Genomic DNA, 15004 nt, shown 5'->3' on the forward strand with positions numbered 1-15004 from the left:
AAAAGGTAAAAGAAGCAAAAACCCCGTAAGGATATAGATTATTTGAACTACATAATTAATACACTTATGAGAAAGCTGTAGTTTTAAATTCATGTATTAGGCAAGAAAGACAAAAACCAATGAGCTGCATTTTCATGGAGCTAAAAGGCCATTTAAACCCAAGAAAAAGTAAAAGGAAGAAAGTAAAAAAACTAAGCACCTTATCAATGAAATAGAAAATAAATGTATAATAGTAAAAATTATTGAAACCAAAGCTAGTTCTTTGGAAATATTAATAAAATTGATAAATCCCTAGAAAAACTAATCAGGAAAAAGAGGAAAGAAAATATAAATTACTAATATCACTAATGAAAAAGGGATATTATTACAAATCCTATAAACATTAGAAGGTCACAAAGAATACAAAGAATATTATGCATTTATGGCAATAAACTTGAAATTTTGGGTGAATTACATAGATTCCTAAAAAAAAAAAAAAAAGGTATATCAAAACTGACACAAGAAAGGGCATTTATTAAAAAAAAAAAAAAAAAAAAAAAAAAAAAAAAAACAGCTTAACGTTGTACTTTCTGGTAATAGATGGAAAGCTTTCCCCTAAGATCAGAACACAACAAGAATGCCCACTTTATCACTGCTGTTCAGCATTGTACTGGAAGTTCTAGCCAGAATAATTAGACAAGAAGAAGAAGTAGAAGGCATCTAACTAGAAAGAAGTAAAACTATCTCCATTTGCAGATGATATGATCCTATACAGAGAAAATCTCGTAGGATACACACACACACACTACTGGAGCAAATAAATTCAGCAAACTTTCAGTGTCCAAGATCAACACACAAAAATCAGTTGTTTCTGTACATCAGCAATGAACAATCTGAAAAGGAAATAAAGGAAACAATCCCATTTACAATAGCATCCAAAAGAATAAAATTTTAAGGAATAAAGTTAACCAGGGAAGTGAAAGACTTATACCCTGAAAACTACAAAACATTGCTGAAAGAAATTAAAGAAGACCTAAATAAATGTAAAGGCACCCCATGTTCATGGATTTATATAGTCTTTATAATATAGTTAGTGTCATTATTCTGCAAGGCAATCTATAGGTTCAGTGCAATCCGTATCAAAATTCCAATGGCCCTTTTTTACAGAAATAGAAAAAGCAATCCTCAGATTCATTTGGAAATGGGAGCCCCAAATAGCCAAAGCAGTTTTGAAAAAGAAAAACAAAATAGAAGGAGTCACACTTCCTGATTTCAAAACTTCAAAAAGCTACTGTAATCAAAAAATTGTGGTACTGGTATAAAGATAGACATATAAACCAATAGAATAGAATTGAGAGTCCAGAAATAAATCCAACATCTATGACAAATTAATATGCAAACAAGGGTGCCAAGATCATTCAATGGGGAAGGAAAGAATTGTTTCTTCAACCAATGATACTGGGAAACTGGATATTAACATGTGAAACATTTGTACATCAAAGGACATCAAGAAAGTGATAAGGCAACCTACAGAACGGGAGAAAAATATTTGCAAGTCATATCTGAATAAGGGTTTAATACGCAGAATATATTAAAAGCTCTTACAATTTAACAGCAAAAAGATAACCCAATTTAAAAATGGGCAAAAGATTTAGACAGCTCTCCAAAGAAGATACACAAATGGCCAAAAAGCACACGAAAAGATGTTTGACATTATTGGTCATTAAGGAATTTCAGGCTGGGCACAGTGGCTCACGCCTGTAATCCCAGCACTTTGGGAGGCCGAGGCGGGTGGATCATGAGGTCAGGAGATCGAGACCATCCTGGCTGACACGGTAAAACCCCGTCTCTACTAAAAAATACAAAAAATTAGCCGGGCGTGGTGGCAGGCGCCTGTAGTCCCAGCTACTCGGGAGGCTGAGGCAGGAGAATGGAGTGAACCCAGGAAGTGGAGGTTGCAGTAAGCCTTGATCGCGCCACTGCACTCCAACCTGGGCGACAGAGCAAGACTCCATCTCAAAAAAAAAAAAAGGAATTCCAAATTAAAAACACAATGGAATACCACTTCACACCTACTAGGATGCTGTAATCAAAAACAGAAAAATAATAAGTGTTAATGAGGATGTGGAGAAATAAGAACCTGCATATATTGCTGGTAGGAATGCAAAATGATGCAGCTGCTGTGAAAAAGAATTTGGTAGATCTTAAAAAAATTTTTTTTTTTTTTTTTTTTTTAAACAGAGTCTCACACTGTTGCCCAGGCTGGAGTGCAATGGCGCAATTTCAGCTCACTGCAACCTCTGCCTCCCAGGTTTATGCAATTCTTCTGCCTCAGCCTCCCAAGTTAGTTGGGATTACAGGCTCCCACCACCACACCCAGCTAATTTTTTGTATTTTTAGTAGAGATGGGGTTTCACTATGTTGGCCAGACTTGAACTCCTGACCTTGTGATCCACCTGCCTCAGCCTCCCAAAGTGCTAGGATTGCAGGCATGAGCCACCGCACCTGGCCAGTTCTTCAAAATATTAAACCATGTGACCCAGATTTTCATTCCTAGGTATATACCCAAGACAAATGAAAATATATGTCCACACAGAAATGTGTACAGAAATGTTTCATAATAGCCAAAAGGTATAAACAACCCAAATGTCTATCAACAGATGAATGGATAATTGTATGTACATACAATGGAATATTATTCAGCCGTAAAAAGGAGTGAAGTACTGATACATACTACAACCAGGATGAACCTCAAAAACATGCTAGGTGAAAAGTCATACACAAAAGGCCATATATTGCATTGTTCCTTTTATATAATATATCCATAATAGGCAAATCTATACAGTCAAAAAGCAGGTTAGAGGTTGCAGAGGATAGAAGTAAGGGGTAATGGGGAGTGATCACTGAATGGGTATCAGGTGTTTTTGGAGCGATGAAAAGTTTTGAAACTAGAGATAGCTGGTAGATGCACCACATTGTGAGTACACTACTTACCACTGAATTGTATACTTTAAGGCGGTTAGTTGTAATATGAATAAAAATCAAAGAATAAAAGTTTTAAAAATAAAAAACTGGGGCTGGGCATGGTGGCTCATGCCTGTAATTCCAGCACTTTGGGAGGCCAAGGCAAGCAGATCACCTGAGGTCAGGAGTTCGAGACCAGCCTGGCCAACATGGTGAAACCCCATCTCTACTAAAAATATAAAAATTAGCTGGATGTGGTGGCACACACTTGTATTCTCAGCTACTCAGGAAGCTGAAACAATAGAATGGTTTGAACTCAGGAGGCGGAGGTTGCATTGAACCGAGATTGTGCCACTATACTCCAGCCTGGGCAACAGAGCAAGACTCTGTCTCAAAAAAAAAAAAAAAAAGATACAAGAAACTGAAAATATGAATAATTATATATATAATAAGAAATGAGGCAGATCATGAGGTCAGGAGATTGAGACCATCTTGGCCAACATGGTGAAACCCCATCTCTGCTAAAATACAAAAATTAGCCGGGCGGGCGTGGTGGCATGTGCCTGTAATTCCAGCTACTTGGGAGGCTGAGGCAGGGAAATCCCTTGAACCCGAGAGGTGGAGGTGGAGGCTGCGGTGAGCTGAGATCACGCCACAGCATTCCAGCCTGGCGACAGAGCAAGACTCCGTCTCAAAAATATATATATATATATATATATTTTGGGCCAGGTACGGTGGCTCATGATGTAATCCCGGCACTTTGGGAGGCCAAGGCAGATCACGAGATCAGGAGTTTGAGACCAGCCTGGCCAACTTGGGGAAACCCCATCTCTACTAAAAAATACAAAATTTAGCTGGGCATGTTGGCGCATACCTGTAGCCCCAGCTACTCAGGAGGCTGAGGCAGGAGAATCACTTGAACCCGGGAGGTGGAGGTTGCAGTGAGCCAAGATCGCACCACTGCACTCCAGCGTGGGTGACAGAGCAAGACTCCGTCTCAAAAAAAAAAAAAAGAAAAGAAATTGAATGTATTTTTAAAACATTCCCACAATGATATTTTAAGCCAAGTAACTGATCCAAACATTTAAGGAAAAAAGTACCACTCCTATATGACACTTCCAGAGAATAAAAGTGGAACAAATACTTCTCAACTCATTTCATGAGGCCAGCATAATTTTGATTTCAAAGCCTGACAATGATATTATGAGAAAGGAAATTATAGACCGATCTTTTCATCAGCAAAATACTATAAATCAAATCCAGGGATCTACAAAAAAGGTAGAATATTACAACCAAATGAAGTTTGTTCCAAGAATGATTTGAAAATCAATCAATACAATATAGCACATTAATAGTATAATATCATAAAGCATTGATAACATTTAATACCTATTCATGATTTTTTTGTAAAATAAACTAGTACTACAAGAGAACTTTCTAAAATTTGAAAGGGTATCTACAAAAAAAACTAAAGAAAACATCATACTTAATAGTGATGTATTTATAGGGACATTCACTATCACTTTTATTTAGCATCATACTGGAGGGCCTAGCTAGTCAATGCAAAAAAACAGGGAAAAAAAGAATAAAAGAAAAGTGTATTTAGAAAAGAAGTATATAAAGATTATAAAAGCAGGGTTTAAATTGTGGTTATATGCGGACAACATAATTATGTACATTAAAAAATCCAAAAGTTTTTACAGAAAAACTATTTAGAATTAGCAAGTCACCAGATACAGGATCAATATACAAAAATTACTTTTTTCCATATAAGTAGCAAGAAATAACTAGAAAATAAAGATTTTTTAAATACTATTTACAGTAGCATCAAAAATTACCAAATGTCTAGGAGAAATGTGTGAGAGAGACATTAAAGCTATAAATAAAGAAATAATGTTCATAGGTTAGAAACTCAGTCTTGCAAAAATGTCAGTTCTTCCTCAATTGATCTGTAAATTTCATACATTCTCACCCAAAACCCCAAGAGGGTTTTCTTTTTTCCCTTTCTGGTGGCAATTAAAATCTATATGGAAATGCAGAGAATCAAGAATAGCCAAGCCAGTCATTAAAAAGAATAAAACTTGAGGACTTTTACTACCAGACCCCAAAACCTGTTTTAAATCAACAATATTAAGAGAAAGTGCTATTCACCAAGCACCCATATGTGAAGTTCTAAATACTTTTCTCCAGTAAAAGGAATTAGGGTTCCTTGGAAGAAGTGGCTAACCCCAGGACTGGAACACAGAACATAAAATGAGCCTGAAACATCTTTTGGTGCCAGTAAATGCGGAAATGCATGGGAAAGGATGGGGGCTTGCTGAAAGGACACAAGAGTCAGCCTGAAGGACTCAAGCCAATCAGTTTGAGCAACAAAAAGTAGTGACCATATTGCACTGTAACCCATAGATTAAAACCAATATCCATGAGTCTAGACTTACAGAAATAAATAATTGCACAAATAAACAAGGAAGCACGTCTCTTCCTTATAGAAGAACTCAGTTAACAAATGTGTAAGGAATTAGAGAACTACAAAACCACCATTAGAATTTAGGCAAACACTACAGTAATTATTGCAAGCAAGGTGGATACTAAAACTGGTGGGCAAAAGCTTGAGAAAAAAATAGAGGCTGTGTATAATTTCAGCATATCTCCCTCAAGATATTTATCAGTTACAAAGGAGAAATTAACAACTTTACAGTGGAGAAACCCAGTGGACACTGTCTTAATCTTAAATTGAAATCTTCAAATTCCACCAAGAAAAAGTGATCATACTTAATATGTCAGAATCTTGAAAGACAAGGAAAGACTAAGGAACTCTCAACAAATTAGAGGTGGCTGGCCAGGCACAGTGGCTCACGCCTGTAATCCCAGCATTTTGGGAGGCCGAGGCGGGTGAAGCACAAGGTCAGGAGATCTAGACCATCCTGGCTAACACGGTGAAACCCCGTCTCTACTAAAAATACAAAAAAAAATTAGCCAAGTGTGTTGGTGGGCACCTGTAGTCCCAGCTACTCAGGAGGCTGAGGCAGGAGACTGGTGTGAACCCAGGAGGCGGAGCTTGCAGTGAGCCAAGATCGTGCCACTGCACTCCAGCCTGGGCGACAGAGCGAGACTCTGTCTCCAAAACAAAAAAAACAAATTAGAGGTGGCTAAGGAGACATAGCTAGATGCAAGGTGGGATCCTGGATTGGATCATAGAATAGGAAAGGGACATGAGAGAAAAAACTGGTAAAATTCAAATAAGGTCTGTAGTTTAGTTCATAATACATCAACATTACATCAATACTAATATATCAATGTTAATTTAATGGTTTTGATAATTGTACTATGGTTGTATTAAATGTGGACATAGTATGTACACCTATGGTTATATAAATGTGAAAGCTGGTAGAAAGGTATACGTGAATTCTATTTTTTGCAACTTTTCTGTCTAAAATCATTTCAAAATAAAAGTTTTTTAAAATAGCATGATAATGACACAAGGTACATTGGTTGCTTAGTGTTGGTATAACAAAGTGCCACAAATTGGGCAAATTAAAACAAGAGAAATGTAATTTCTCACAATTGTGAAGGCTAGAAAAGTTCAAACTTAAAGTGCTGGCAGAGTCATGCTTCCTCTGGAGGCTCTAGGAGAGAGTCTTTCTTGCCTTTTCCTAGCTTGCAGGGAGTACCAGAAAGCCTTGGCATTCCTTGGCTTGTAGCTGCCTCACTTCAGTCTCTGTCTCTGTCTTCACATGGCTTTCTTTTCCATCTGTCTCTGCGTATCCTCTCCTCTTCTTCTAAGGATAGCAGTCAAATTGAATTTAGGGCTCACCTTAATCCAGTATGACCTCATCTTAACGAACTAATAATCTGAAAATACCCTATTTTCAAATAAGGTTATATTCTGAGGTTTCAGTTTGACATGAATTGGGAGCTGAGGGGGACACATTCACCCCAGTCAGTATACAAGGATAGGCAAATAGACCAGTGGAGCAGAATAATAGCAGCTCTAGAAATAGACTCACATATTCGATACATCTGATTTACAACAGATGTGCCACTGCAGTGCAGTGGGGAAAGGGGAGAATCTTTTCAATAAATGATGGTAAGGCAAATGAAAATCTATATGAGGATAAAAAGCATCTGGACGCCTACCTCATAGCATACATAAAGACCAATTTCAGATGGATCATAGACCTATATTCGATAGGTAAAACAACAAATTGTTTTAACAACATGGGAGAATATCTTCATAGTCTTGGGATAGGCAAAGATTTCTTTAATGGGACACGAAAAGAACTAACCTAATTGGGAAAAGTTGATAAATTAGACTTACTTAAATTTAAAATTTTTTCAAACTTAACCTGCAAAGATGTGAACACCTAGAACTCTCGTGAACTACCCATAGGAGTAAAATTGTTATGAGGTTTTTTCTTTTTTTTCTTTTTTTTGAGACAGGATCTCACTCTGTCCACCCAGGCTGGAATGGGGTGACACAATCCCAGCTCACTGCAGCCTTCACCTCCCAGGCTCAAGCAGTCCTCCTGCTTCAGCCTCCTGAGTAGCTGGGATTACAGGCCACACGCCACCATGCCCAGATAATTGTATTTTTTGTAGAGGTGAGGTTTCACTGTGTTGCCCAGGCTGGTCTCGAACTCCTGGGCTCAAGTGATCTTCCTGCCTCAACCTCCCAAAGTGCTGTGATTATAGGCAGGAGCCACTGTGCCCGGCCGGGGTGAGTACTTTGATTTTGTTTGTTTGTTTGTTTGTTTGAGACAGAGTCTCACTGTATCACCCAGGCTGGAGTGCAGTGGCATGATCTCGGCTCACTGCAACCTTCACGTCCTGGGTTCAAGCGATTCTCCTGCCTCAGCCTCCCAAGTAGCTGGGATTACAGGCATGTGTCACCACGCCTGGCTAATTTTTGTATTTTTAGTAGAGTTGGGGGTTTCTCCATGTTGGCCAGTCTGGTCTCGAACTCCTGACCTCAGGCCATCTGCCTGCCTTGGCCTCCCAAAGTGCTAGGATTACAGGCGTGAGCCACAGTGCCCAGCCTCAGTCTGGTACTTTGAACCAGCAGTTCTACTCCTGGGTATATACTGAACAGAAATGAGTATATATGTCCACTAAAAGACATGTAGAATTTGTGTATCAGCTTTATTAGTAATACCCTCAAACAGGAAGTAGTTAAATATTCATCAGCAGTAAAATGGATAAATAAAAGATATTATATTCATACAATGGAATACTGTATGTCAGTCAGAAAGACAATTACTACAACTATATGGAAGAATCTCACAAGGCATTGTAGACTGAAAGAAACCAAACACAAACGAGTATATACCAAATGTCCATTTACATGAAGTTCAAAAACAGATATAATTAGTCTACAGTGTTAGAAATCAGGATAGTGCTACCTCTGGGGCATGGATATTGATTAGGAAGGGTCATTTTAGAGGGCCCAGATGTGCTGGAAATGTACTATGTTTTGATATGAGCAATAGTTGTGCTGGTATGTACATTTTTTAAGATTTTGAGCTGTATACTTAAGGTTTTTATACTTCATTGGATGTATGTTATACTTAAATTTTTTCTAATTAAGAAAAAATATAAATATTATTGAAATAAGTAGACTGTCAGTATAAAAAGAATTCAGTCATCTTACGTTTGGGTAACATTTCATGGTTCCCTGGTCACTTTCACATAACATGTTAAGAGATACGTCATTTGGGTGCATTTCAGGGTAAAGGTTCTAATTTATATCATTTGAGCCATAAATGATATAAATTAATACCAATACCAGCAGCTTTTTATTTTTCTTCAAGTTACTATGTTTGAAATCTCAATATTGCATTACTAATTTCTGTCTTTTAGGCTAAGACATCAAGCACACAAAGAATTTTATGCCTACAAACAGGTGAGAAATTTAATTCAGTTTGGCTTTGATTTATTTTTCCCCCAAAAAAACTGAGAACTCTGATTTCCACTCATACTTTAAACTGGGACTGAATTTACTTGTGTTCATTTTAGCATCTCACTGCCAATTTGCAGTATAATATATCAACTTCATTTTCTTAAGTATTCTCTTATTTTATAAGCATTACTTGAAGCTATGGAAAGTTCAAATGATATAATATAATTTAGCAGGAAGCTTGAGCCAACAGTTTGCTAAAGAGAAATGCTATATAGCTTGTAATTCTTAGAGTTACTGTCAACTTAATGGAGTTCTGAGATACCATTAAGTGAAATTTTTCCTTCCTTCTTTATTAGAAGACATAGTTCCTAGAAGGTGACCAGCTGTGTTACAGTGATCTCATCTACTGCCTTTTGTACTTTAAATGTTAACTCATATTATCCACTAGAAGTCTGCAAACTTGGATCATAGCTGTTAATACCTAGTCCTTCACTGATTTTGTCTTTAAGTTAATACACTTATCTTTTCTTGAAGGCCGAGTAAAATTATTTTTTTCTTCCATTAATATTTTACCACTAACACCAAACAGGGGGCCTAGATTTTCCTTTGGCTCTAAGCATGAAAATCTTATTTTTTGTTACTCTTAGCTTTCTTCTTGGGTACAGGGGAGCTTCAGCTTATTTGAGTCTTTAACCTTGCTGACACTGATGTTGCGGAACTGTAACACTTCAGAACTGCCTATCTTGTTTTTGTTTGTTTGTTTTTGAGACGGAGTCTCACTCTGTCACCAGGCTGGAGTGCAATGGCAAGATCCCGGCTCAGTGCACCCCCCGCCTCCCGGGTTCAAGTGATCTCCTGCCTCCGCCTCCCAAGTAGCTGGGACGACAGGCACCCGCCACCACGCCCGGCTAATTTTTATATTTTTGGTAGAGACACCGTGTCACCATGTTGGCCAGGATGATCTTGATCTCTTGACCTCGTGATCTGCCCGCTTTGGCCTCCCAAAGTGCCGGGATTACAGGTGTGAGCCACTGCGCCCAGCCAGGACTGCTTATCTTTCTGTTCATCTTTCGTCCATGTATCTTCGAAATCTGAGCTCATTGGCACCTTCCCTAGATAGACATACTGATGTCCTTAGGTAACCCCACACTGTCATAGGTCTCATGTGGGATCCATAATCAGAGTTGAGTATTTTAGTTTTCTAAATGAATGAATCTTTTCATCTCAGTCCTATCATAATCTTTTTTTTTTTTTTTTTTTTTTTAGACAGGGTCTCTGTCACCCAGACTAGACTGCAGTGACATGATCGCAGCTCACTGCAGCCTTGACCTCCCTGGGCTCAGGTGATCCTCCCACCTTAGCTGAGTGTGGTGGCATGCATAGTTGGGGCTACAGGTGCACACCGCCACCCCTGGCTAATTTTTGTACTTTTTGTAGAAATGGGGTCTCACCATGTTTCTCAGGCTTCTATCATAATCTGTTTTGTTTTGTTTTGAGACAGGGTCTCACTTCTGTCACACAGGCTGGAGTGCAGTGGTGCAATCTCAGCTCACTGCAACCTCTGCCTCCTGGGCTCAAGTGAGCCTCCCAAGTAGCAGGGATTACAGGCATGCACCACCTGGCTAATTTTTGTATTTTTTGTAGAGACAGGGTTTCGCTGTGTTGCCTAGACTGGTCTTAAACTCCTGGGCTAAAGCAATCCGCCCACCTCGGCCTCCCCAAGTGCTGGGATTACAGGTGTGAGCTACTGTGCCTGGCCACCTATTATGATCTTGACAACTTACAAGATATTTGTATGTAGGCTAACTAGAAAGTAAAATTGGCCTTTGCAGTCACTTAAGTGAAATTGACTGATAAAACTAGTCAAGTCACAAGACATACAGTAAATTTGATCTTTAAAATATACTGGATAGGAAATTTAGTATATCCCTATGAGGCCTGATAGTAGCTTCTAGTGTGATTTCTGAAAATAGGATTTACCCTCAAATCCATTTTTAGTTCAGGAATGTAAGACACCAACATTTAGAGACTTTCCCCTCAAATTTTACTTGCCTATTTTCTTCACTTTAAGATGAAATATACTCTAATAAGCTATATTTAGTCTCAGAGTTTTTTCTTAAATAGTAAACTTCCTTGTTATCACTTATCATTCATTTTAACTACTGTCTGGTCACCACGGAGTCAAAACTTTCAAAATTAAGATTGACTTACTTTTTTTTTTTTTGAGACAGAGTTTGACTCCTGTTGCCCAGGCTGAAGTGCAATGGAGCGATCTTGGCTCACTGCAACTTCTGCCTCCTGGGTTCAGGTGAATCTCCTGCCTTAGCCTGCCAAGTAGCTGGGATTACAGGCAGGCGCCACCACATCCAGCTAATTTTTGTATTTTTAGTAGAGACAGGGTTTCACTATGTTGACCAGGCTGGTCTCAAACTCCTGACCTCAGGCAATCTACCTGCCTCGGCCTCCCAAAGTGCTAGGATTACAGGTGTGAGCCACTGTGCTCGGCCAAAATTCCTTTTTTAGGAGAATATTGCATCATTGCTCAAGTTAAAAAAATGGTGCTAAAATAATCTGTCTCAAACTGTAAAAGAAATTCTCTCCAATATTGAGTATGAGGGAAATGAGCCATATATACAAAATTAAACTATGTGTGCATATGAAAACTATTTAAAATTACAGATTTAAATGGGCATAAGAACATACTTTTTTGTCTTACAGGTTATATTAAAAGAGAAAGTAAAAGAATTGAATTTACATGAGGTAAGTTGATAATAAGTAAATCTTCTTGTTCCTTTTTCTAGTAGCAGTGGTATGCTGTGGTATGTTTAAACACTTCTATTTTCAGTAGTTGAAAAAAATAGGCTTATTTTGATTGGGGTGATAGAATATTTCAGGGTGAGGTCACATAAAAATCAATTGTGTGAAGGCTTTACGAGAGTAGTGTAACTGATACTTTTAATAGTGATGACACCATTATAAAGTTTCATAGCAGTAGGGATGCTGCTTGCTGTCCATGCTGTATGAATAGGAAACAGATATGTTAGTTTTTCCACTCAAGATGAGTATATACTAATTTCCCCATTGAAAATGTTCCCAATATTTCTTTCTTACCAGTGGTACAAAAAAAGGGAGCAATTATCTCATGGGGGTAGGGATTTAAGAAGGTAAGACATATGGAATAGGGGAAGAACACATATGTAGAGATATGAATTCTCGGGATTGTTTAGCTATTCAGTTGCATGTTTGGGTCATAGGTGCTTTGTAACTTAAGTACAAACTTGCGTGTGTATATCCTGCTGTATACATTAAGATACATAGCCTGCTGTAATCCCAGCACTTTGGGAGTCCGAGACGGGCGGATCATGAGGTCAGGAGATCGAGACCATCCTGGCTAACATGGTGAAACCCCGTCTCTACTAAAAACTACAAAAAACTAGCCGGGCGAGGTGGTGGCGCCTGTAGTCCCAGCTACTCGGGAGGCTGAGGCAGGAGAATGGCGGGAAACCGGGAGGCGGAGCTTGCAGTGAGCTGAGATCCGGCCACTGCACTCTGGCCTGGGTGACAGAGCAAGACTCCGTCTCAAAAAAAAAAAAAAAAAGATGCATAGCCTGTAAGAATTCTTTTTAATTCTATTTCTTGTATTGCCTCTGACTACAAATTTTCAGAATTTTTATTTTTTATCACCCTTTCCTTCTCCCTTTCTGGGTTTTCTAATTGGTATTTAAAGCAAGGACTTGAAAAGCTGTGCGTTGCAACAACTGTGTCATATATAGCCTAACTGTGGTGAAGCTGAATTGCCAGTTTCTTCAAAGAAAGTTAATTTGTTAGGTTATTTGAATAATAATAAAAATAATCATATTATTGTTAAATATTTTGAAATCATCTATTGGTCCTTTGCTCTTTTTGCATATTTTTCATCAAAGAGTTGATATATTTCTGTTTAATAGCATTTTAGACCTAACCTTGAATTAAACTGAAGCATTAATTACTGTTCGGATTTTTTTTTTTTTTTTTTTTTTTTTTTTTTTTTTTTTTGAGACAGGGTCTCACTCTGTCGTCCAGGCTGGAGTGCAATGGCGTAATCTTGGCTCACTGCAAACTCTACCTCCTGGGCTCAAGCGATTCTCCTGCCTCAGCCTCCCAAGTAGCTGGGATTATAGACATGCGCTACTGCACCCAGTTAATTTTTGTATTTTTAGTAGAGATGGGGTTTCACTATGTTGGCCAGGCTGGTCTTGAACTCCTGACTTCAAGTAATCCACCGCCTTGGCCTCCCAAAGTGCTGGGATTACAGGCATGAGCCACGGCGCCCAGCCACTGTTTGATTTTTTACTTTTCCCAGAAGTTAATTTTGACACATGGCCAAAATTAACATGAAGTAATAGAAGGTGGTCTGTTTCTCATTTCGGGTCTTTTTGATTACTATAAATGAAGATTAAATTTTTAACAGGTTAATCCAGAACAAGTCTTCCTTGTTTGTTTGACCTATTAGTTTAGAAACTTTGTCCTGAATACGTACATTGTGTGTTGCATCAGTATATATCAGAGTTAGGAACCAACTACACCCACCAATTCCTGTTTTGCTGGTCATTTGTATCTAGTCTTGGATTTTTTTCACCATAGTATCCCCAGCTTTGGTGATGGTGAGTTGCTTTCTCCATTGAAATTCTTTTGCACCTTTTTCAAAAATCAAATAGCCATATTTTTTGTGACTGTATTTCTGGATTCTCCATTATATTCTCTGGATTTGTGTGTCTGTTTCTTCATCAGTACCACACTGTCTTGATTATTAATAGCTTTATAGTAAATCTTAAAATCAGGTAGTGTGATTCTTCCAACTTCATTCTTTTCCAAAATTGTTTTGGCTAGTCTGGTTCCTTTACCCTTCCATGTAAATTGTAGCATCAGCTCATCTGTATCTGAAAAAAAAAAAAAAGGCCGGGTGCGGTGGCTCAAGCCTGTAGTCCCAGCACTTTGGGAGGCCGAGACGGGTGGATCATGAGGTCAGGAGATCGAGACCATCCTGGCTAACACGGTGAAACCCCGTCTCTACTAAAAAAAAAAGAATACAAAAAACTAGCCAGGCAAGGTGGTGGGCGCCTGTAGTCCCAGCTACTCGGGAGGCTGAGGCAGGAGAATGGCATGAACCCGGGAGGCGGAGCTTGCAGTGAGCTGAGATCCGGCCACTGCACTCCAGCCTGGGCCACAGAGCGACACTCCGTCTCAAAAAAAAAAAAAAAAAAAAAAAATCCTGCTGGGATTTTGATTTATATTGCATTAAATCTATAAATGTGTTTGGAGAGAGTTGACCTTTACCATGGTGAGTATTTTGACCTGTGAATATATTATGTCTATTTATTTATTTATTTATTTGAAGCTCTGTTGTTAGGTGTATACACATTGAATATCTTCTTGGTGAACTGACCCTTTTGTCAAAGTCTCTCGCTGGGCAGGGTGGCTCACGCCTGTAATCCCAGCACTTTGGGAGGCCAAGGCAGACGAATGACCTGTGGTCAGGAGTTCAAGACCAGCCTGTCCAACATGGTGAAACCCCGTCTCTACCAAAAATACAAAAATGAGCCAGGCGTGGTGACAGACACCTGTAATCCCAGCTACTCGGGAGGCTAACGTAGGAGAATTGCTTGAACCTGGAGGTGAAGGTTGCAGTGAGCTGTGATCATGCCATTGCACACCAGCCTGGGCAACAAGAGCAAAACTCCGTCTCAAAAAAAAAAAAAAAAATGATCGGCTGGGCGCAGTGGCTCACACCTGTAATCCCAGCACTTTGGGAGGCCGAGGCAGGCAGATCACGAGGTCAGGAGATTGAGACCATCCTGGCTAAAATGGTGAAATCCTGTCTCTACTAAAAAAAATATAAAAAAATTAGCCAGGCGTAGTGGCGGGCGCCTGTAGTCCCAGCTACTCGGGAGGCTGAGGCAGAAGAATGGAGTGAACCTGGGAGGTGGAGCTTGCAGTGAGCCGAGATCACGCCACTGCACTCCAGCCTGGGCGACAGAGTGAGACTCCATCTCAAAAAAAAAAAAAAAAAAAAAAAAAAAAAAAAAAAAAATCCATTCCAGGTAAATTCCTTTGCTTTGAAATATTTATCCAGGCCAGGCATGGTGGCTCACACCTGTAATCACAGCACTTTGGGAGGCCGAAGCG

The 15004-nt window shown here is 39.0% G+C and overlaps 1 protein-coding gene across 9 annotated transcripts in view; it reads left to right on the top strand.

Moving 5' to 3' along the window:
- The window catches only part of RNF24 (ring finger protein 24), a 108762-nt gene that overhangs the window by 76851 nt on the left and 16907 nt on the right, over positions 1-15004 (top strand). For all 9 annotated transcript variants that reach the window (XM_030914194.1, XM_030914198.1, XM_030914195.1 and 6 more), the window contains 2 exons: positions 8800-8842; positions 11558-11599. In XM_030914194.1, coding sequence (XP_030770054.1) covers positions 8800-8842; positions 11558-11599 — 85 coding nt within the window. The remainder of the gene's footprint in view (positions 1-8799; positions 8843-11557; positions 11600-15004) is intronic.

Source organism: Rhinopithecus roxellana, chromosome 13 (assembly GCF_007565055.1).
Source record: "Rhinopithecus roxellana isolate Shanxi Qingling chromosome 13, ASM756505v1, whole genome shotgun sequence".
NCBI lineage: Eukaryota > Metazoa > Chordata > Mammalia > Primates > Cercopithecidae > Rhinopithecus > Rhinopithecus roxellana.